General features: G+C 53.5%; 1 protein-coding gene across 1 annotated transcript in view; it reads left to right on the top strand.

Annotated features, from left to right (window-relative positions):
• Positions 1-22,548, top strand: part of Prex1 (phosphatidylinositol-3,4,5-trisphosphate-dependent Rac exchange factor 1) — a 150,826-nt gene that overhangs the window by 82,329 nt on the left and 45,949 nt on the right. The window contains exons 6-10 of the mRNA NM_001135718.2: positions 9,839-10,000; positions 13,075-13,208; positions 18,460-18,578; positions 19,970-20,119; positions 21,892-22,039. Of these exons, the coding sequence (NP_001129190.1) occupies positions 9,839-10,000; positions 13,075-13,208; positions 18,460-18,578; positions 19,970-20,119; positions 21,892-22,039 (713 nt within the window). The remainder of the gene's footprint in view (positions 1-9,838; positions 10,001-13,074; positions 13,209-18,459; positions 18,579-19,969; positions 20,120-21,891; positions 22,040-22,548) is intronic.

The following is a 22,548-nucleotide window of genomic DNA, read 5'->3' as shown; positions in this document are numbered from 1 at the left end:
TCTGGTGCTGCTGGCAAGCCTGGCTGTGCGCTTTCTGGCCCTGTCAGGCGGCTCAGTGGTTAGTGCTGGGCTTTGTAGCCCATGGCTGCCCGTGTCTAAGTCACAGCTGTGCAGTTTATTAGCCCCAGCTCTTGAGTAAGTCATGCCACTCCTTATGCCTCCGTTTCTCCTTTGAGGTGCAGAAGGTGTAACAGTAGGGCTTCCGGGTTTGTTATGAAGTGAGTGTATACCCTGTGCATCATGGACAGGAGGGCAGACGAGGCCTTCAGGACACAGAGAGGGGAAGAAAATGGCCGCCCCAGAGCCCATGAGCTGCTGCTGACCAGTCTCGTTCTAGAACCTCACTTACCCCGGCTCTGAAGTCGTACATCTGTTGAAGAAGCATCCTTGGGAGCTCAGTTGGCCCCATGCTTGGGGGTGAAGTCTGTAGGCCTCGTCAGTTCCCTAAATGAGGCCTGAGAACACTGATGGCTTTCATGGCTCTTCTGGGTTCTAAGCCTTGAACATTTGACCCTTGAGGAAAAATCCTTACTTGCAGCCTCAAGAGCTGAGCCAAGCAGGTTTCGGAGTCTTGACCAAGTCTGGGGTCACAGGAGCTTGCAGAGAAGCAGGTTCTGTGTCAATAACCCGTGTGGGAAGACCTGTGTGGCCTCGGAGCTTGGCGGACCTGAGGCCTGTCCTTCTTTCTCTAGAGCCTGGGGTTTAGTCCCACACGGCTCTTGCCCCAGGAAGGTGGAGGCAGCTGGGGCAAACCACTGGCTGCTACTGCAGGAAGCACCCACAGGAAGTGGCGGAGGTCTGGCCTTGCCCTCTTGACAGCTGTGCACGCTGCTGCTCTCTCCTGCTGCTGCATGTATTGGGAGCCTGGAGGCTGCTGGGGACCAGCCATCAGGGCCTAAGATTCCTCCGGGAACATGTGTGCTCTGTGACAGACAACTGCTCAGTGTCCCGTCCTTGGCACTTACCCCTGGAACATTTGTATCAGCAAGCAGCAGGGCCGAGGGCCTTTTACACCCTTGTGGGGGGCCTCCTCTGCTCACAGTTTCCAGGGCATTCTAAAAGATGACCTTGTGAGCACAGCAGCTGACTCCAACCCCAGCCTGTCCCCTCAGCCCTGCAAACATGTACCCGCAGATGTCCCCCGTTCTAAGAGGCTCCTTGTTCCCACTGAACTCCCAGTGGGACAGGCTGCAGGGTTGGGGAGCCCGGGGTAGGGGAGGAGTAGGCAAGAGTGAAAGCCTTTTGGGAACAGCCCCAAAAGCTGAACTTGAACACTGCCTAAGAATAGCCGGAACATTCTATTTTGGCTCTTCAGCCCGGGCTCAGGATAGACAGTTGGCATTTTCAAGCGTTATTGAGTTTTCCATCAGGGTTTCCAAGGAGACGATCCAGAGTTGGGGTGATGCCTTGCTATGTAGCAAGCAGGTCCCTAATGGGAACCCGGGCTGATGCTGGACCTTTTGATTGTCTGCTGATGGTACCTGGCCCTTGCCGTGGCTCTGATACAGCCTTGGATCTACAGGTGGTCTAACAGACTCCAACCTGGGGCTTGCGCCTCCCACTGGTGGGTCTACAAGGATCTTGGAGTCACAGTCCTTATCCCTGTGTGTCTGGCATTTTCCACTTGGTATGACATACTTCACATTATAGTCTGGGTTCATACTCCTTCCCTTTTCATGACTGAATAGTACTCCCCTGTGAGCAGTGCTATGCCTTACTGTCCATTCATTGTCTGGTGGGCATTTAGGAGCAACACTGCTCTGACCTTCCACAGCTCTTAACACCCCCGCTTCCCTGCATGCTGGCTCTCATTTTCCCCAGAATGGCTCTCCTCCTATCCTACCTCCCTTCTCCATTCCAGGAATCAGCCACTTCATCCTGGTGGTTTCTCAGGCCAAACCTTGGGTTATCCATGTCTCCCAACTCTTCCTCCCTCCATTCCAGTTGGGGAAGAAGCCCTATTGGCTCCCTGTGGAGCCTGCCAAGGGTTGGCTGCTTACTAGTCCTGCCCTCTGCCTTGCCCTAGGCTGCACCAGCTCTAGCCTCTGCTGTCTGCCTTCACCCCTGGCCCTCCTACACTGAAAGCATCTCCCTGTGTTCTCTTATAGCACCTTCCCTGGGGTGTGCCCAGATCACCCTTTCCAGGGTCCTGCTTCATTCTGCTTCTGCCTTCCTTTAGCCTCGTGACCAGGGAGTTTGCTGTGTTTGCTTCCCCAGTGGGGATGGTGCTTACCACCCTGATTCTCCGTGTGGATTGAACAGTTTAGGGGGAGGGACTTGTGCTGACACTTCAGTGCCACAAACTTACCTGGGGAGTATTCTCCAATGCTGTCATGGAGGAGGCTGGTGTGGGATTTTTATTTCCTCCCAGCTCCTGCTGGGTATCTCTTTGAGACGTGACTGAAGCTCTGTGCCTCAGTTTCCTAGTGTTGGTAGTGTGTTAGTTATGGTTATTCTACGTGGCCGGATAAAGAACGAGTAGAGGGACCTCTAAGATCCTCTAAGATCCTTCATGACACGAGCTATTTTGAGTGACACAGGTCGGCTTCAACCCTGATCAGCCACATACTTATTCTGGCCTGCGTCTCACCCTCGTACGGTTGAGCTGTCTTTGTCCTTCGGTTTAAGAAGCTTCTAGAAGCACTGGGAAGGCCATGTTTGCAGTCTGACATGATAGCATTACCCTAGCTCAGTTGCTTCTGTTTATTGTATAGATTGCTGTGAACTCTGTCCATCTGCATATATGTCTCTCTCTGCCTCTCTGTCTTTCCTGGGAATGGCACCCAAGGCCTGTCATATCTCTAGATAAACACCAGATTGTTGAGCTACACCTTACCCTCTTTTACTTTGAGACAGAGTCTCAGTAAAGTTGCCCAGGTTGGCCTTGAACTCTCCACCCTCCTTCCTCCTCAGCCCCCTGCGTAGCTGGTGCTGTCCTGTCCTGTCCATCCATCCCCTTGTTGCTGTTTCTTCCAGTCCATCTCTAGGATGGTTTGCTTGCTGGTGTTGGGGCTCAGTCCCCCTTCTCCTGCTGCAGCTGTCCAAGGGAGTGTCCTAAGTATCTGCAGTTTTCCTGTTGTCATCTCTGTAGAGCCTGGGGGTGTCACCCTTGTGGTGGCTTCCTTGGGAGGCTGGCACTCTAGTCCTCTGAGGGTTGTGGAGATCTCCTGACCATGCATCACAGACCCGGGCCACATGTACAGCAGCTCTCCGCCCCCCACCATGAGTTAGGGCAGCATGGATCTTGGCACAGCTGATCCTACTAAGGGGTAGCCAACCTGCACCCCACCAGTGGTCACTGTCAGGTGAAGACCCAGGCCTGCACAGGCAAAGCCACAGCTGGCCACAGGAGGATGGCTTGGGAGGACGCTGGGAAAGTCCAGCTGTGTTTGCACTGGGCAGAGTCCTCCCCACTGGACCTGAGCGGCCAACATCCCTTGCTCCTGCACCAGAGGGCCCAGGAGCTGCAAGTCTGCAAGATATCACCATTTTTATCTCTCTGCTCCTCTTGGAGACTTGGGTCCTTGGATCCACACAGGGTAGAATTGCTCAAGATATTTGCATGGAGTTCGCTTTCTCTGCTGTGGTAGACATCTTTTCAAATTCTTGTACAAGTTTTCACTTCCTGTTTTCTTACTTCATTTTTCTTTCTTTGGCGTGTGTGTATGTTGTGTGTGTGTGTGTGTGTATGTGTGTGTGTATGTGTGTGTGTATGTGTGTGTGTATGTGTGTATGTTGTATGTGTGTATATTGTATATGTGTGTATGGTGTGTGTGTGTATGGTGTGTGTGTGTATGGTGTGTGTGTGTATGGTGTGTGTGTGTATGGTGTGTGTATGTTGTGTGTATGGTGTGTGTGTGTATGTCTGTTATATACTCAAGTGTAGAGGTGTGCATGTATGTATTCATGTACATGTGCATGGAGGTCAAAGGTCAATATCGAATGTCTTCATCTATTGATCCCCATTTTTATTTTGTAGACCAGGCTGGCCTCAAACTCATAGACTTGCCTGCCTCTGCCTCCTAAGTGCTGGGAATACAGGCTCACATCACCACACTATCTCTGCCTTTGTTACACAAGGCTAAGGATCCAAGCTTACATAGGTCCTCACGTGTACAACTGAGCCACTTCCCCAGCCCCCCTTTTCTTGAGTGATCCCCTTTGTCTTAGTCACTGTTCTATTGCTATGAACAGACACTGTAGCCAAGGGAAATTATGAAAGAAAGCATTAACGGGGGGGGGGGCTTGCTCCCAGCTTCTGAGGGTTAGCTCATCAGCACGGTGGAAAGTGCGGTGGCCAACATGGAGAAGTAGCTGAGAGCTTCACATCCTGATTCAGGGTAACAGTCAGAGAGAGAAGGCTGAGGGGTGGGGGAGAGCCTGCAGCAGGCTTTTTACAACCGCAAAGCCGGACCCACATGGACACATCTCCCCCAAGGCCACACCTCCTAATTCTTCCCAAACAGTTCTGCTTCCTGGTGACTAAGCATTCAAGCACATGAGCCAAATGGGGGGCACACCTTTCTCTCTGCTTGTACTGCACTGTTATCCTCAGCGTTACTAGAGGGGACACCAGAACAGGACTGTGCCCTCTGAGCTAGGTAGAGAAGCCTGGTGCAGCGGCCTTTGTGAGCAGAGCTTGCATAGGAAGCCCAATCTATACTCAGCCCCAGAAAGTAGGGGTGTTGCTCTGTTTGGTCTAGCTTGTGGTTGTCACCCCTTCCTTTCTAGGCCCCCCTTTTCTCTGTGGAGAGGCTGGCATGGCCTCCTAGCCTTGTGTTGACTTTCAGGCATCTGACAAGGCCAGGGTACAGGAAGTGATGGGTTTCATCGAATCTCCCAGTAACAAGCCCAATGTTGTCTTTACGCTAGTTCGATGGACACATTCCACTGGTGACTGAAAACCTAATTTATCATCCTATATCGTTAGCCACCTCCACACCTGGGAAACCTAACTTAAACTTGCTTTTCCAGAAAAGAGTGGAAAACAGCCAGGACTCAGGCCCGTTTCAGTCAAAAAATGTTATCGGGGCGCCCAGGCCGGTGTCTCCAGCTGTGCTTCTCTGAACTTTCCGGCTCAGTGGGCCCTCCCCTCAGGTGACTCCGCCATCAGGCACCAGCAGCCTTGGGCTTACTTCGTCAGGGAGAAGAGGGCTTATCCCTCTGAGTCCTCAACTTGAGTCCTGGCTGAAGCCCTTGCTGAGCGGGTCTCAGGCTCCCTTCCTGAGGTGGAGGCTGGAAGACCCAGGCTGTGAGATGACCCTACACAGGAAGCTGGGCTGTAGGACCCTCTCTGGGACCCGTAGCCCAGGAGAGGGTCAGGAATGGTGGCTGGGATGGCACATCTGCCCTCCAGTCATTCTCGTCCTGTTTTCCCATAAGCCCTTGTTGGAGCCCAATGAGACCGGGCAAGCAAGCAGTTGCATACCATACCTGACCTTTGTTTCTTGCCTGGCTGGATCTGGCATCAGAAACTCATGTCCTGCGTTGTACTCTGTGGCTGCACTGTGGCAGGACCACCCCTACTTTGGGGACAGGATGGAGTCGCCCAGAGTCGTACCTGCGGACATCACCTTGGTATAAGTGATTGCAAGAGGTAGAGGCACGAGGTGGCTTGCAGAAGCCCTGTTTCCTTCCTTCCTGGAACCCCATGCCACCTGTGAAACCACACGGGATAGAGCGACGCTGGGGAGGTTCACACCCTGGCTTGTGTGGTGGCCTACTACCCCTCACCGCCCCGCCTTGCCCAGGGCTGGCCTCTTCCAAACAGTTCACAAGAACAGTAGGAGGAGACCTGTAGCTAGCAGCTACCATGGCCCCACTTCCTGTCCGTGGTCTTGGACTAGAGGCTCTGTTGATCGTGCCTCAGTTTCCTCACTGGGATGGCAATGCTTGGTTATGCTGGTTCCGGTGCTGGTGTGTACAGTGCTCCGAGCTGCTGCCGTTGCATGATCCCCACCTGAACAGCCCTTGTCGTTACTCTGTATAGAGACAGCAAGAACCGAGTTACCATGGAAACAGTGGTAACTGTGATAAACATTGTGCTGTTTGCCGAGAAGCTTCTGTTCACTTCTGCATCCGTCGGTCGGTCGTCAGGGGATGCTACCTGGTTTCACTGTGAGCATGTTTTGCTTCAGAGAGGTCAGTTCACTTGTTAAGGAAGTGGGCTGCCTCTATCTCGGCAGCAGGGCCTAGGAAGTGGTTTGAGCAGCGTGGTGTGCATGAGGCCTGAATCTCTTCTCGATGCCTCTAGTGATGGGGTGCTTTATAAGGCAGACTTCTTCCTCATGGAAAACTCTGGCCAGCGTAAGGATGTAATTAACTCCACCCAGCCGCTGTCCCCTGCATCTGACTCCTGGACCCCTGGAACTCTAGTGAGACCCAGTGGTCACCATTCTCCCGAGGTGCTTAGCAAACAGCTCGGAGTTCCTCTCAGAAATACCTCTTTGGGCCCCGTAGGTTCACACAGCAATGTCACTTTGGGTGTGGGTCCCTGAGTTTTCAGGATGGCAGTCTGTCTCCTTGGACCCTGGTTCTGTTCTGCCTTTACCCAGAGAAACCTGAGTTCGGCTGAGTTCTGAATTCAACAGGGATTTCTCACCATTTACCATGTAGGTCGTAGGTCCCAGGGATCAAACGGGGTTGGGTGCAGAAGCCGCCTCCTTTGATGAGACATCCCTCTGACTGCCTCTCTAAACCAATTTTATTTTTTAAAGAATTATTTTATTTTACCTCTGTGTGTGTGTGTGTGTGTGTGTGTGTGTGTGTGTGTGTGTGTCTGTGTGTGTGAGTCCACATGCACGTGAATGTGGTTGCCAGAGGGGCCAGATTCCTGGGAGCTGGAGTCACTTGGAAGTGAACTCAGGTTCTTTGGAAGAGCAGCAGTTGTTAAACTGCACATTTGGACCCTCTCCCGCCCCCACACTTCACTTCCTTATCATTCATTCATTCATTCATTCATTCATTCATTCATGTATGCATATGCATGTACCATGCATGCATGGTGTATGTATGGAGGTCAAAAGGCCCTTGTGTCTGTCATTAGGTACCTTCTGTCTTTTGTTTGAGACAGAACTCTCACTGGTCCTTCTTCTAGGGATCTACCTGTCTCTGCCTCCCACCTCACCATCTCTGGGCTTATAGGTGCATATGCTATGCCTGGTTTTTTAGATGGGCTCTGAGGGTCCACAATCAGGTTCTCTCTCTTGCAAGGCAAATGCTTTACCCACTGAGCTGCCTGCCCCTCAGCCCTGGATTGTCTTTTTTTTTTTTTTTTGGCTAGTTTGGACATGGTTCCGCCATCTCTCCTTCCTGCCTTTGGGACGTGTCCTTGGGGACATGATGGCTCTGATCCAGTCATGATCCAGGCTGCTTTACGTGTGAGTGTGTCTGAGACCACATCGCCTGACCTAGATCACAAGGGCTTCCTTCTCTGTTCTCTTCCCTCGGTTGTACGGTCTTGGTTCTTCCATTTGGAATTCAGCCCACTGAGTTAGCACTTGGTAAGGAAGTGGCCTGGTTTGATGTTGCACTCCGATGCACCGCCCGGGCCTCCTTTCCCAGGAGTGCCCTTCACGGTTGAAAGTGAACAAGTCTATACATCGTGGGGTTCTCTCCGCTGCTCAGTTCTCTTCTGCCGCACTCCGCACCCCTAAGAGCTTGACGAGAGTACCTAGAGGAAGCACGCACAAGGGTGGCTCTTGGTTCTTGGAACTTCGTGGCGTGGGGCCAACACTCCCCTGTGGCCAGAGACACCAAAGTCTGCACTTCCCCTGCAGCTTGGCCCGTTACCAGCTTGTCCTTTATGCTTAGTTTCTGTTCCCACCCTCATTGCTGACCTCAGGCAGAAATAGGGGTAGGGGCAGTCAGCTGGGAAAGGGAACTGAGCCTTTCCTCCTTCTGAGTGCCCAGCATTGGCTGCCTGTGGGGACCGCTCTGAGAGTGGCTGAACTTCCAGCTCAGGCCGTAAGGGATAGGAGACAGGTGCTGTCTGTGAATAAGCTGCCGGCCATTCTGGCCCCCTGGGACTTTTGCGGGGGGTGGGGTGGGGGATGACCAAAGTGTGGCTGGTGCTTGGTTGATCCCTTGTTGTCCTGAGCAAGCTGGTGGCTCTGAGTTTAGATCCCAGCCCCTCCCCCCCAGTGGCTTTGGCTGCCACCAGTTTCCTTTGCTAGATAGCCTATGACCTGTCTTTCAAGCCAAGCCAGGGGACTCAGGGTGAGGCTGAGGCTGAGGAGGGACTGACCCGTGCTTATCCAGTTAGTGGCCAGAGCCACGCTGGTACCCGTGCAGGAGAGGCAGGGGACATTGACTGTGAACACAGGAAATAGAGAAGGGTATGGTGGCAAAGCCGGGGCTGTCTGGTGGGTGGGGTGTCTGGTTCAGGAAACTTCTCTGATGCTGTCCTAGTGCCCTGACTGAGGAAGTCGAGGGCCTGGCACAGGCACTGTCACCTCAGCATCATCACCACCGCTGCTGGCCCCTGAGCCTCCTCCACGGCTCACCTACCACACCTGGTGATGGCTGACTGGGATCTTTTGGTTGAGATCGGCCAGGAGGTGAGTTGGTAGAGTGATAGACTAGGATGCAGGAAGCCCTGACTTCTGCCCTCGGCACTGCACAAACTGACCGTGGTGACACACGCCTTTAATCCCAGCTCTCAGGATGCAGGGGCCGGAGGGTCAGGAGTTTAGGATTCTTCAATGACAAGTGTGAGGCTAGCCTGGTCTTCATGGAGCCACGTCCCTGGAAAACACTGTCCAGCCCTGATAACGTTCCTGCCTGTGTCTGAGACAAGGGTCAACTGATGGCAGCTGGGCTGGATGCTTTATGCACTCTGTCTTGTGTCCTCTGGGCGAGAGGCCTGTTCGTTTATTCAGGGTGAGCCTTGAACACATACGTAAGACAAGTGGTTATCACTGAGCCATGCACGAGCCCCAGGGGGCATTTCCCCCTGTCCATTTCACTAAGAAAGCTGGGGCAACCAGGGTCTGTGGCCACCTCTGTGGCCTGCCCATCTCCCTGTTCTGTGACCACCCCCGACCCCAGTCACCTGCCATCTCTTGTCATTCACCATGTTTCCTACCTCTCGCCCTTTGCGCCTGCTCTCCCGGCTGCCTGCCAGGTTGTTCCCTCTGCCTGTTCCCACCCAACCTCCCTGTTCAATGCTCATATGTGGTCTATTCCAACTTCTCCGGGCATTTCTTACTGCTGCCCACTGATTTTTTTCTTTGCTTTTTGGCCTCTGTATTGGGCCACGATACCCACCAGGCAGTGTTTTTGTCTGTTTTCTTGTATACTGAGTCTACCTTTGAGGACGCTCAAGATGCCACTCGTATAGTGAGTTAATGAATGAGGGAGGAGACAAGTGAATGTCTCGGTTACCTTCTTATCGATGGAATAAAATATCTCACAAAATCAGCGTAAGGGAGGGAGGGTTTATTGCAGTTCATGGATTTTGGGTACGGTCCTTGAGGGAGGAGCAGGTAGGGGCATAGATGGTCTCTGTGCACGCAGTCAGGGAGCAGACAGGGGTGAATGCTGGTGCTCAGCTACTGTTCTCCACTTCGTTCCGTCTGGAAGCCCCTGCCCATATTCAAGGCTGGCTCATCCTGTCAAACCTCTCTGGAAGCGTCCTCCTAGACACCCAGAGATGTATCTTCTAGGTGACCCCAAATCTAGTTGGTTCTCCGTGCAGACCGGCACTCACAAGAACGAGCCGGCAAGTGTGGGCTTTGCTCCCCAGCCCTTTGGCACACTGGTTCGGCATGACTCTCCCTCTGCCGGGGGCCTATGCCCCTGGACTGATCACCCTCTTTTCTGCCGCTTCCCACACTAGGAGTTATCTAAGAGGACCCCGGGCAAACACCCTGACCATTCCGCGGTACAGAGCGCCCTGCAAGCCATGAAGACCGTCTGCTCCAACATCAATGAGACCAAGAGGCAGATGGAGAAGCTGGAGGCCCTGGAGCAGCTGCAGTCTCACATCGAAGGCTGGGAGGTGTGTGGTCAGGGCCCTGGCCTGAGGCGGCTGGGCCCCCAGCGGCAGCTGTAGCTCACAGGCTGGTGCCTTTGTTTGGCCAAGTGGTGGCTTACAAGTGGCTTGAGCTGATTTTCAGTGAAACATAAAATCCAAGATTTCAAGTTCCTGTAGAAAACTTGATAACACTGCCGCGCCTCACAGTAGCTGCCACTGAGACTCCCGTTTCCTTAGCTTCTGTCACTGCGGGCCATGCCAACCCCCCCTCTCCCCCCTCGGTAACTGTGTACCGCCTCGCCTTCCTGCTACCTACAAGCCTTTGTGCTTCTTGTGCCAGCATCGAGGGCAGCATTTGCATATCTCGCTGTATTAGTTTATTTTCCTGTCACCGTGACAAAATGCCAGATGAAAACCACGGAAGGAAGGAAGGAAGGTTTGTTGTGCCTCACAGTTGGGGGTGCAGCCTGTCATGGTAGAGAGGAGCAGTGTCTTCACACAGCGGGTCAAAGCACACTCAGAGGAAGCCAGCAGAGACGAGATAGCTCTCTCCTCCTTTGTACTCAGATGATGATACCACCCACGTTTAAGGTGATCTTCCCTCCTCACAGCCAGAAGTCTAAAAGGTGATTCTAGGTCCTGACAGGTTGATGGGCTCAGACTTTCACACCACCCTGGGTATATGTAGCCCCCACAGTATATGTAACTGACTTTTCTTTATCACACTTACTTGTGTGTGTGCGCACGCGCGTGTGAGCATGGTCAGAGGTCAGAGGACACCCAATAGGAGTCAGCTCTTTCCTTCTACTGGGTGGGACCTAGGCATTGAACTCACATTCATCTGGTTTAGCAGCAAGCCCCTTTACCCACTGAGCCATCTCTTCAGCCTGTATCCAACTCAACTTTCCTAACCCCCACCTCCTACACTATTGAAAGTTTCCTGTGTGTCTCTAGAAAGAGGGCAGAAAATACAACAGACAGGAAAGGCCAGCTCAGCTGGAGGGAGAGATTAAGAGCTGAGATGAAAGGTTCTGGGACAGACATTGCTGTCTGACACCCTCATCCCCACACCGACCCCACCCCCGCCCACCAGGCCCTGGGTGGCCCTGGATTTAATATTCCTTTCTTGTACCCGCCTCCTGACCCTGGATGGAAGGCCTAGCTGCAGAGAAGACTGGGGCTTTGTTCAGAGAATAGGGGGTGACATGTCCCCTGAACTCTCCCTCACTGGTCATCTTCTCCAGGAGAGCCCTCTAGCTCCCAGAGTCCCTTGCAGATGGACTTTGGAAGGGGCATTGAGGTTTGGCCTTGATCACAGTGGAAGGTGGGAGAGAAAATGTTCCCACTTGTGTGAGCGAGAGACCGGCGACCACAGGAGGGCCTGGTTTTCTGTGGCATTAGCAGTACAGCCCTCTGCCTTCCCTGAGTTGGTAGGATGGTGTGTTCAGCAGGCAAGATGACAGGTAAGGCAGCCAACCTGGCATCTGGCTCCTTTGGCTGTAGGGACCACTCATGGCTTTCGAAGCAAGTGCCATGTGGCCTACCTTCCTACTGTGTCACAGGCCAATGTCCTCAGCTCTTCCCAGCCTCTAGACACACACTGGCATGTCCTGGTTGCCATGGGACCGAGGGGGTGACTCCAAGGAGCTCACAGTGCATTTCAGAGCAGGATGTGTGGCCAACCGGGCTGGGTGGGTGGCTTTGCTCCAACAGCACTATTTCCTTCCTGTGCCTTGGACACGTCTGTCACCAGTGCCCTTCCCTAACCCCGATGGCTATCTTGCATCTCTGGAAAGAGATAAGGAAGTGGGGAGAGGGGCTAGAGACCTACTTCAAGTTAGTCACGTGTCGCCGGCTCCTTGGTGTGATTTGGTCATTTGGACCATGCTTGGTGCCAGAGAAGCTGGGGAATGTAGGTCATTGGTCAGACAACCAATGCCTGCGAAACTCGGTGCCCAGGATGAACTGAGGGGAGCAAGGATCTGGGCTATCTGAGCGAGGGGTTCTGAGCTCGCCATGATTCCATTCACTTCCCTCTCCTCAGCTCTTGAAATCTGTATGACCTGGCCCGACCCTCCCAGGACTCCACATAGACCTACTAGGTGCTGGCTCTGTGGACTCCTGCTAGCAGGACTTTCCTACTTCCTGTCTGTGCTCCTCCTTAACACCTCTCCTGGTCTTCTGCCCCAATCTTGTCATTGCCGCTCAGCATACCAGCTATGTTAGTTTGTGTGACACCCATCCCACAGCCCTTGGTAGTGCCCGAAGCTGCACACAGCCTTCTCTGGATCCATCACTCCCATAGTCCTGCCCTAACATTCCCACTCAGCATCTGCCGAGCTCCTCCTGCATCCCGGGGAAGGTCGGTAGGTGCTAATAATCTCCTGATCTTACAAAAGTGCATATCTGTGGGGAAGGCTTAACGTGGCAGATTGCCAATAGATCGCAGGGAAAGACAGACCACAGGACACCCAGACAGAACCCAGACAATCCCTCATGGGACCAGATGCTGAGCCCTAGGGCCTGCCGTTAGCCACAGGAGTTTGTCAGCTCCCTGCACCTCCGAGTGTCTCCTGTAAAGGGACGCGCAGTCCACTGATGGCCCACTCGGTCCTCCATCACATTGCGTTGGCTGTCGGTCTGCTGAGAGCTTTGCCTGTGGAGACCGATAGGGATTTAGGGGGTATGGAGGGAAAGGTGCTCGATGTTATTGTCGGTCTGACGGGGTCTAAAATCACCTCGGAGACAGGCATGTCTCTCAGCCTCCAGGTATGTCAGTGAGGGATGAGTCTGGAAAGATCCACTGTAGTTGTGGCAGGACCATTCCCTGGTTGGGATCCTGGGCTGTGTGATACAGAGAGAGCTGAGCAGCAGGGGCCATTCATGGCTCTCTGCTTCCTGATTGTGGATGGGATGCAGCCAGCTACCCAGACTACCCAGCCGTGATGGACTGTAACCCTGAACTGCGGGGCTGAAATAAACCCTTTCTCCCTTGAGTTGCTTTTGTCAGGGTGTCAGGGTGTCCCCTCTGCAGCAAGGGAAGAAACTTCAGGTGACGTGTTCTTGCTGCTCACGGCTACCCTCCATTGCCCCCTCAGGGCTCGAACCTCACAGACATCTGCACCCAGCTTCTCCTTCAGGGCACTCTGCTGAAGATCTCTGCAGGCAACATCCAAGAGAGAGCCTTCTTCCTCTTCGACAACTTGCTCGTCTACTGCAAGCGGAAATCTAGGTGAGCTGGTGGGACAGGACCAGGCTGTCCAGGAGGCTGGGGCAGGGTCTGGCTGCCCAGGGGATCTGCTGTGGCTGAGGCTGGCCACCATGGTGATAGAAACAGATAGAAAAGGGCAATGCCAGATGGATGGCCCTTTCTCCAGGTGACACCTCAGGCTTGTCAGTGTCCCTCTCTGGGCTTTGCTTTTCCTTCTGAGTATTCCTGGAGATATTCTAAGACAAGTTTGGGAAAGTAGTAAGGAGGTATCTTGCCATATGTTTTTAATATGTGAAGTGGTTCATGTATTAGCATTATGCTTCCGTGGGTCCCAGTCATATTTTCCTTGTGCCCCCGGAACACAGCATCATACAGCAGCTCTAGATGGTTGTGGAAGTTCACCAGCATCCTGAGATCCTAATGTCTCCAGGGTGCAGAGTGGGAGGGGAGAAAGCTCTCCCCGTTGGGCAGGGGGAGAAACAACCAGCTTGTCAGCACCTTCACCTCTCGCTCGCCCTCTGTGGGGACCAGGCGTGAGGGACGGGTGGCAGGTACAGTTGTGTGTGGTTGGAAGTGTCAAGTGGGGTGTGGGGCAGTGGGAAGAGGGATGGAGAGACCCCTGGAGGCTCGGATGGTGGATGGATAGTGGGTTCAGAAGGGAGAGGGAAGAATGTGGTACCTGTGGGGTTGGAGGAGGAGGAAGGAAGAGGGTGATGAGGGATCTGTTTAACCTGGGGATGAAGGAGTGGGGAGCAGATGATCGGTAAAGGAGGGAATGAATGAAGAAGGTGAGGGAGTGGATGAGTGACCCCTTGAGCCTGGTGATGTGGGGGCGAAGGCGGGAGGGGATAGACGAGGGAGGTTGGAAAGGATGAATGGTGGATGAGGAGTCTGTTGCTCCTGGGGATGAGGGGTTGAGAGCTGGAGATGAAGAGAGAATGAGAAGAGATGGGGGAGGGGGCGCAGGGAGAAGAGAGGTTGGTTAGGAGGTGGTTAGCTAGAGTGCGGGTTGGTGAGTTGGGGCAAGCATGGCTGTTGAGAGGAAGATGGGCTGTGGAGGCGGGCATAGACTTGCTTGGTAGATGATGGAGATGATGGAGTGGGGCCTGAGCATAGGAGTGTTGGTGGCTGGTGGGTGACTGAGCGGTCTGCTAATAGGGAGGGTATGGGTCAAGGCTCAGTAGATAGTGGTCAGCAGAGCAGCATGTGCCTGGAGGGCAGGGTTGGGACGATGGCTGCCAGGGTCATTGGCTGGTTCTTCAAATGCACTGTGAATGGGGAGAGGGAGAAAGGAGGTTGGGGAGAAGGGTACTGGGCAGAGGGCGCCTGTCCTGAGAGTGAAACGGTGGCCTTCCAGGGGCTTCTCTGCGCCCAGGCTGGATCGCACGCACGGCATCGTGGTCTTAAGGACTGTAGCCTTAGAGCCTCACTGTGTGAGAAAGCTGGCCACGAGGCACTGGTGGCTGTTCCGCGTGCTCCACGCAGGCTCAGTCTCCTCTTATGCCGCAGGACCCACATCTGTCCTCTGTGTTTGATTTAGAGTTCGGCCACTTCTCAAGCTCCATGACTTCTCCTGCCTGTGCCTCAGTTTCCTTGCTTGTAAAACGGGATGCTACTGAGTGCACCTCACAGGGTCATTGCGAAGGTGAAGGGTGAAGTTAGGGCTGGCTGCTGGTGCCACCCCTATGGACCCCACACTCACCCCTGGGTACTTGGTGTCACCTGTGGGCAGCCCTAGGACACAGAGCCCCTCCTTCTGCCCCTCTTTTTTGTTCTGGGGGTTGGTCCTTCCTGCCACGGGCCTCAGTCTCCCTTTGTGCCATCTCCCAGTGTAGACATGTTCACCTGCCTCTTTCCCAGGTGTTCTCCTGCTTGCTTTGTGCACATCTCCATTGCTGTCTTGTGTCTCCTGTCCTGCTGCGACCACCCCTAGAGGCCTCCTTAGACAATCCTAAGGCTACTATGAAATGTCACCCTGTAACCCTTCCTTGCCCTGGATGCTAGAGGCAGGTGCTTTTCCCGGAGCGTACTGGGGTTTGGGAAACAGAATATCCCTTTAGCATTCCATGGACAGCTCCCAGCTGCTGGCTGAGCTGGGCTTGCTCAGCCCCTGGCTTCCTTGCCAGGCCCTTCTTTCTCTGTCACCTGTCCTGGGAGGAATAGCAGTGACTTCCTCCATCTTGGCTTCTGCTGGGACTGTCGCCGGCTTTCCTGTGGCCAGGCTACATCCTCTAATGGCCACTCTCTTCTTAGTGACACAGGGAACTGGCCCTAGGGAAAGGGTACACTTGTCTCCCAAAAGGACCAGGCATGAGGCCAGTGTCCTGCCTCTAGATTAACAGCCAGAAGGAGTGACCATAGGAAGTACCTGACGTGGCCAGGCAGCTGCTGGCTCAGTTGGTCCCTGTCTGGGATGTGGGTGGAGCAGTCTCCATCAACAGTGGCACGGAGTATCCTTGCTGATTTAGAAGCAGAGGCCTCCCTTCGGCCACCAAAGGAGGAAGGGGGTGTTTTAAAAGTCGACCTTCTCAGTTACAGTAGGGGAAACTGAGGCCCGGAAGAGCTAAGTCTCATATCCTGTTGCTGCCCACTCTGTTCTGAGAGGCCAGAGTTAGCACCAGGCCCTGCTGCCGCCGTGTGACTCTGGGCGAACGCTGTTCTTGTGTCTGTTATGTGGGGCTGAAGCACTGTCGTCCCGGAGGGCATGCTTTACAGAGCGAACAAGACGCATCCAGGCACCACTGGGAAGTGGCTGGGGTGGTGAAGGCTCATGGGTGAGGCTGAGGAGACCATTCCCCTTCCGCTTCCCTTGGATGTTTTGCACGCAGCTCACATGCGTCTGAGCTCGTCTTGTCTTCTGGACAACACTCCTGTCCCAAACTTATCCCTTAGTTCTTCCTCATTCCCAGTAGGTTACATTAAGGTCTCTGTCACTTAGGATTCTCTGAGAACAGACCAGCAGGATGTATGTGTGTGTACATAGGACCTGCATGCTCACAGACTGAAGCACACTCATGTACACAGGCAGATAACCACATATGAATTGATGCATATCCATACACACGTACACCCATGCATTCACACATGTTTGTCCTGCATATGCAAACATACGTACTCGGGCGTATACAACATCTACATACTTGCATGTATTCCCAGATATCAGTGTACCTGCATACACTTCAGATGCACACACATACGTGTACATGCATGCATACCTGTTCATACATGGAAGCAGAAGGGTGGACTTTGGGGTGTACACAAACACACCCATGCTTGTAACTTTATAATAAAGCAGAGTTCAGGCAGCCAGTCCCTGAGGAAGCACAGGGTCCCTCTAACTCTCACAGCATCTGTTCCTCACTCATCACAGACCCTTGGAGCCTGGGTCTGAAAGCCACACTCGTCCCCCACTGCTGCAACCCTCACCACTTGACTTGCACATCCAGCAGGAGCCCAGGTCTCCCCCAATATAGCTGCGTTCTCAGGGGTGTCTAGCCACATTGTGGTCCAGGGTCCTCAGCCTACTCTGCACACCCTGCGTGACTTACCCAGCTGCGGTGACTTGGCCTCAGGTAGAGAAGAGAGGTCTGGCCATAGCCCTAGCTGGCTATGGGTAAAGAAGGTCCACCCAGTGGATCAAGGAGGCACAGAGGGGTCTTGCTCCGACTGGTGTCTCTCTCTGTGCTCTATACCACCTCTCCCAACAGAAGACAAGCTCTCCAAGATTTCTCGTGTTTCCCTGCTGGGCCAGCACTGAGCAGAGTGCCTGGCACCCACCGGCCATTTGTGAGCACTGAATATGCGGCCCCACTTGGTACCCTGTCCATGGGAAGCCCTGGCCAGGCGTTCTTTTGTTTGGTGTCTTAATTTGTTTGGGTGACTGTAACCGGTATCTTAAAGGACACATGTCTTCAAGTGTCTGCCACGTGAGAAGCCTAAGGGTTTAAGGCACCAGGAGACCAGTGTCCAGCAAGGCTTCTGCTGCGTCCTGGCCTGGTGCAAGGGGTTGAAGTACCTCTTCGAGGTCTCTTTGTAAAGAGACTCATCCCATTCATGAGATGCCACCAACCTCTGCCGTCTGCCCACCTCTCCTCTCAAGGCCTTATCCCCCCCCCCCCACTCTTAATATCAGAGTTTGGAAGTCAGCAGATGGATGTGAAGGGTGCCACATTCAGGCTGTAGTGACTGAATGTGTGGGCTACAGGGTCCCCCCAAGTGAAAGCATGAGTTGGGGGTAGGTGGGAGATGGGTAGGTGAATGAATGGATAACATAGACGGGTGGTTGGAAGGTAAGTAGATGGATGAATGGGGATGATAGCATATGGATAGGTGGTCAATGAAATGAATAGATGGATGAACGGGTTTGCGGGTGGGTGAATGAATGGGTGGGTGGATTACAGGTAACATCAGTAGATGGTTAGAGCTGAGTGGGCAGGTGAGTCCTGGCTGGATTATGGATAAATGGAGTGTGTGTGTGCGTGTGTGTGTGTGTTTGTGCCTGTGTGTGTGTCTGTGTATATGTGTGTGTTTATGTGTGTGTGTATGTGTTTGTGTGTCTGTGTGTGTGTGTCTCTGTGTGTGTCTGTGTGTGTCTGTGTGTGTATGTGTTTGTGTGTCTGTGTGTCTCTGTGTGTGTGTCTGTGTGTGTGTCTGTGTGTCTGTGTCTGTGTGTGTCTCTGTGTGTGTGTGTCTGTGTGTGTGTGCGCACGCGTGTGTGTCTGTGTCTGTGTGTGTGTGCGCGCGCGTGTGTGTCTGTGTGTGTGTCTGTGTGTGTCTGTGTGTGTGTGTCTGTGTGTGTGTCTGTGTGTGTGTGTGTGTGTGTGTGTGTGATGGTTATATGGATGGTGGATATACAGATGGTAGGTGAGTGGATGCTGGCGTATGGACGGTAGGGAGATGGTTATAGATGGATGGGTGAGCAGGTGGATATACGCTTGTCTTCTCTATTCTGGTTTCAATTTGAGAGGTACCATCTGTTAGAAATCAGTGCCCGCTCCCACTTGCTAGCCCAGGGGACTGGGTTTCTGTACTTCCTGTTGGTCTTCCACGAGGTCCCCATTAACTGAAGAATGGATCTGCGAGGTCAACAGAGCAATCAACCGATTTCCAGATGAGAAACAATGGCCAGCAGAGAAGAGACTCACCCAAGTCGCCTGCCCACCAGCAGACACCCCATGTGCTTCACCCTAGCCCGGAGCTCCTCCCTGCCCTGGGCACGCCCCTCTATGATGCTGCCCCTTGTAGGGAATGCTGACTTACCATTGTCTTTCAGGGTCACTGGGAGCAAGAAATCTACCAAGAGGACCAAGTCCATCAACGGCTCCCTGTACATCTTCAGGGGTCGGATCAACACTGAGGTCATGGAAGTGGAGAATGTGGAAGACGGGACAGGTGGGCCCTGCCCTCTCCTCTAAACCTCTCTCTCCCTGCCCTCCCTGGCGCTGTCTGTGATGTACGTCTCCTGTATTGTTGAATGTAACTTACCTGAAGAAAAGCACTAGAACTTAGCAAAGTACAGTCCTGGAGCTGAGAACTCAGCACAGGGCAACCCAGCCCTTCTGCCCCATAAGTGACGATGTCTTCATTGAGTGTTTCCACCATTTTGTTCTTCCTTTATGTGGATGCATGTTTTGCCTGCCTTTATGCCTATGTGCACCATGGGTGCAGTGCCCATGGAGGCCAGAGGAGGGTGGATGCTGTGGAACTCGAGTGGCAGATGGTTGTGAGCCACCATGTGGGTGCTGGGAATTGAACCCCGGTCCTCTGGAAGAGCAGCCAGTGCTCTTAACCACTGAGCCATTTCTCCAGACCTACACTGTCTGTGCTTTATAATACAGTCCTTTTTTTTTTCCTGCTTAAAAATATTTTTACTGTGTTTGGTACAGTAGTGTACACCTTTAATCCCCAGCACCTGGGGCAGAGGCAGGCTGGTCTCTGTGAGTTTGAGACCATCTGGTTTACCTCGTGAGTTCCAGGCCAGCCAGGGCTATTTAGTGAGACACTGACTAAAAACAAGTCATTACCTCCTCAGCCTCCCTTACCAGGTATTTTTCTTTAAATTCCTCTGGCTTTTAAACTTATGCATATTAAAGTGGCTTTAGATGTATGGTGGCTATATGGACATGCTTTTGTAAGCAAATAGTCATGTGGTCTTACGTGTTATACCTGGCTCTCGTGCTCAGGGTACTGACCCTGGGTTGCATTCATGTCTCACATAGTGCTGGACAGACCCTGTTTCCTGTGGTTGGATAGCACGCACTGCAGGAACAATCCACAGGCAGGCGACCAACTTAGGATAGTTTCAGCCATTCAGTACTGGGACGAGAGATACTACATCTCAGTAGATGTTCTGTGAGCCTATCTGGGGAAGATTCTGAGTGGTTCTGGGCCATGGCACACCCGTAGGCCCTCTCCTTAGGTTCAGGGTGTGGCAGGACTCCATATTCCTAGGTACCGTTTGACATCATGCTTTCAGAGAGGGCTGCTTTCCTGAGCTCTGGGCAAGAATCTCCCGCCACTATGCTTGTGCCCACATAAGGGGTCAGGACACCTGTGTCACTGTGCTGTCGGAAGGTGGTCTGTGCAGGTCTTCTTTGTCCATGAGAGAGAAGCCAGGAGGGAGCACTTGCTGGGGAAAGGCAGGAAGAGCACTTGCTGGGGGAAAGGCAGGAAGAGCACTTGTTTAGCTCCCCAGGCCTGGCCCTGGTGGTGGCCATCGTTCTGTGGGTTTTTGATTGTTGCCATCTGTGTACTGACCCATGTTTGCCTCCTGCCCCTACCAGCCGATTACCACAGCAATGGCTACACCGTCACCAATGGCTGGAAGATCCACAATACAGCCAAAAACAAGTGGTTTGTGTGTATGGCCAAGACAGCAGAGGAGAAGCAGAAGTGGCTGGACGCCCTGATCCGAGAGCGGGAGCAGCGAGAGAGTGGGTGCCTAGACTGGCCCTGGGCTGCCGCAGAGGGTGGGGGGCCTCTCCTCTCCCAGGAGGAGAACTGTGTATGTGGAGGTCTAGGTCCCTTGCAGAAGGGTATTTTGTTGGGCGGGGACCTCTGCGACTACGTTGGGACCTGGTAGCAACAGTCAATTGCACTACGGTCCGGAGGTGGCTTCCTGGTCACCCTGAGCCTCTGGAAACATCATGTTCTCCCCCTCACCCCCACTACTCAGGTGCTTGCCCAAGCATTTGTATGCTGTCACTGAATAGGAATCTGGGGGATGGTCCTTGTCACAGTGGAGAGCCCCTTAGGACACAGTCACTAAGGTGGTTCACAGAAAGACAGCGCAGGGGTTGAGGTGAGAGGCCAGGCTTGGATGCTCTCTGAGCCATGACTGGGCCCTAAGATGTGCAGTCTGGGAACTAACTTGAGGGCCTGGGACTTGGGACAAGTTACTTCAGTGACCTGAGCTGAGGTGGATTCACTCTCTTGCTGCAGATTCTGACTATGTTGCCCAAGGCTGTGGAATGGCCATCCTTGCAAACTCAACATGTTTCTACCCCCACAGTCACCCCTGTCCCCCGGGTTTACACAGAAGCAAACAGGGCCTCAGTTTCCCCCATGCACATCCCGCCGACCTGAAATCCCAGCTGTTCTATGGATCACAGACACCTCATGTTTGCCACAGTTCCATCACCCTCTGAGCCCGTGTCGCAGGCTCTCCTCCAACCAGTGCTGAAGCACACCCTTGGTGCCACCCCTGAACCCCTCATCGCTGCTCTCTGTTCAGGAGTTCACCATAGTCTCAGGCCTGCCCTTTAACACGGTCATCTAGGCCAACTGCCTCTCACCCTGCTCCATACCTCCCAAGTCACTGTCCCTAGCACGGTGTCCCTGCCTATTTTCTAGAGAAAATGGGGCACTTAAATATCAAGCCAGAATGTATTAAAATGCCGGGAGGCCAGATAGGCTTTTGGCTTTGGCCTTTGGATGGTCAAGGGCTGAACCTCTGAAACTGCTCAGGCCTGGGCGGGGTCAGTCCTGGGGTAGGGGCAGGGAGTTGGCCTGACTGGGTGGGACTGAGCAGTACTTTTGTGGTTATAATCAAGAGCTGGGGTTAGCACAGGGTTTATGTCCTTAAGAGGTGTGTGTGGTCCAAGGGGGGCCTTGTCCTTAGAAGTGAGTGCTGTCTAAAGTTCAACCTCAGGGCTGGGCGCACAGGGCTGGGCTCACACTGTGGTCTGTGGTCAGAGTTTCAGATTGGAATCCTGAGCAAAACATTTTGGGGCAAAATTTTGGTACCACGTTTTCTGTTCAGATGGCATAGTTCCCCGGGCCCCAACTTCTTGTTTGTAAACTGGGAGTCATTGTGTCTCTTTTCTCTGGGGCATGGGACATGTGTCTGGGACTGGGAAGCACTTATTCACTGATACTGTTATTGTCTAGATGGTGGGGATCAGAGAGCGCATGAGTAGAGTTGGGGATGGGGATATGGCATGGGGGGCAGAGCTGTGTGTGTGTGTAGTGTGGAGGGACAGGACAAGGCTTTGGAGCTTAGCTCTGAATTAAGGCACCACCAGTTAACCAGGACTTAACCTCCGTGGGTCCCCATCTAGTCTAGCAGTCCCTGACAGGTGTGTGTGGCAGTAACCAGGGGTCAGGAAGTGCTCCGCAGCTATGCTAGGTTGAAGGCGGGAGCCATGAATGCCAGAGGCCCCCTGGCTGCCTCCTGTGTCCCCATGGCAATCATGTCCCCATGCAGGCCTGAAGCTGGGCATGGAGCGCGACGCATACGTCATGATTGCGGAGAAGGGGGAGAAGCTGTATCACATGATGATGAGCAAGAAGGTGAACTTGATCAAGGACCGCCGACGGAAGCTGAGCACCGTCCCCAAGTGCTTCCTTGGCAAGTGAGTGGCTTGTGTGCCCTTATCCCCAGCTGGCCACCTTCCCATCCCACCCTGCCCCACACGCCCTTTCTTTTGCCCGAGACCTCCTCACACAGCCACCTAATGCCCCTCAGGCCTGTGGAGCAGGCTCAGATGAGGGTCAAGGCTGGCAGCGCTCTGCCAGGTCTGTCCGCTGCATTTGCTCCTGACCTGCTGTGCAATCTGATTCCTAAGTACAGGGTAGAGGCCGAGATCTTCCTGACTCAGTGGGCTAGCCACACTCTTTCCATCTGTGTTCTGTTCTGCCACGGTGTAGGCGTAGGTCACTGGGGCTATGTTTAGAAGATGAGGGAGATGAGGTCGGGTGGGTCTGATGTGGGTCTGAGGCAGGCTGGAGCTCGGTGGCCAGGGCACTGAGGAGGAATAATGTCGGTTGTCCTGGGAGGAAAAGATGAGATTGGAGACCCATGTGTGGGGCAGGCGTTTAGATAGTCTGAGTCAGGAGACCTGCCCCGCGGGCCACCGTGTAC

The sequence above is a fragment of the Rattus norvegicus genome, chromosome 3, assembly GCF_036323735.1.
Source record: "Rattus norvegicus strain BN/NHsdMcwi chromosome 3, GRCr8, whole genome shotgun sequence".
Taxonomy (NCBI): Eukaryota; Metazoa; Chordata; class Mammalia; order Rodentia; family Muridae; genus Rattus; species Rattus norvegicus.
This window is presented reverse-complemented; position numbering and strand designations above follow the sequence as displayed.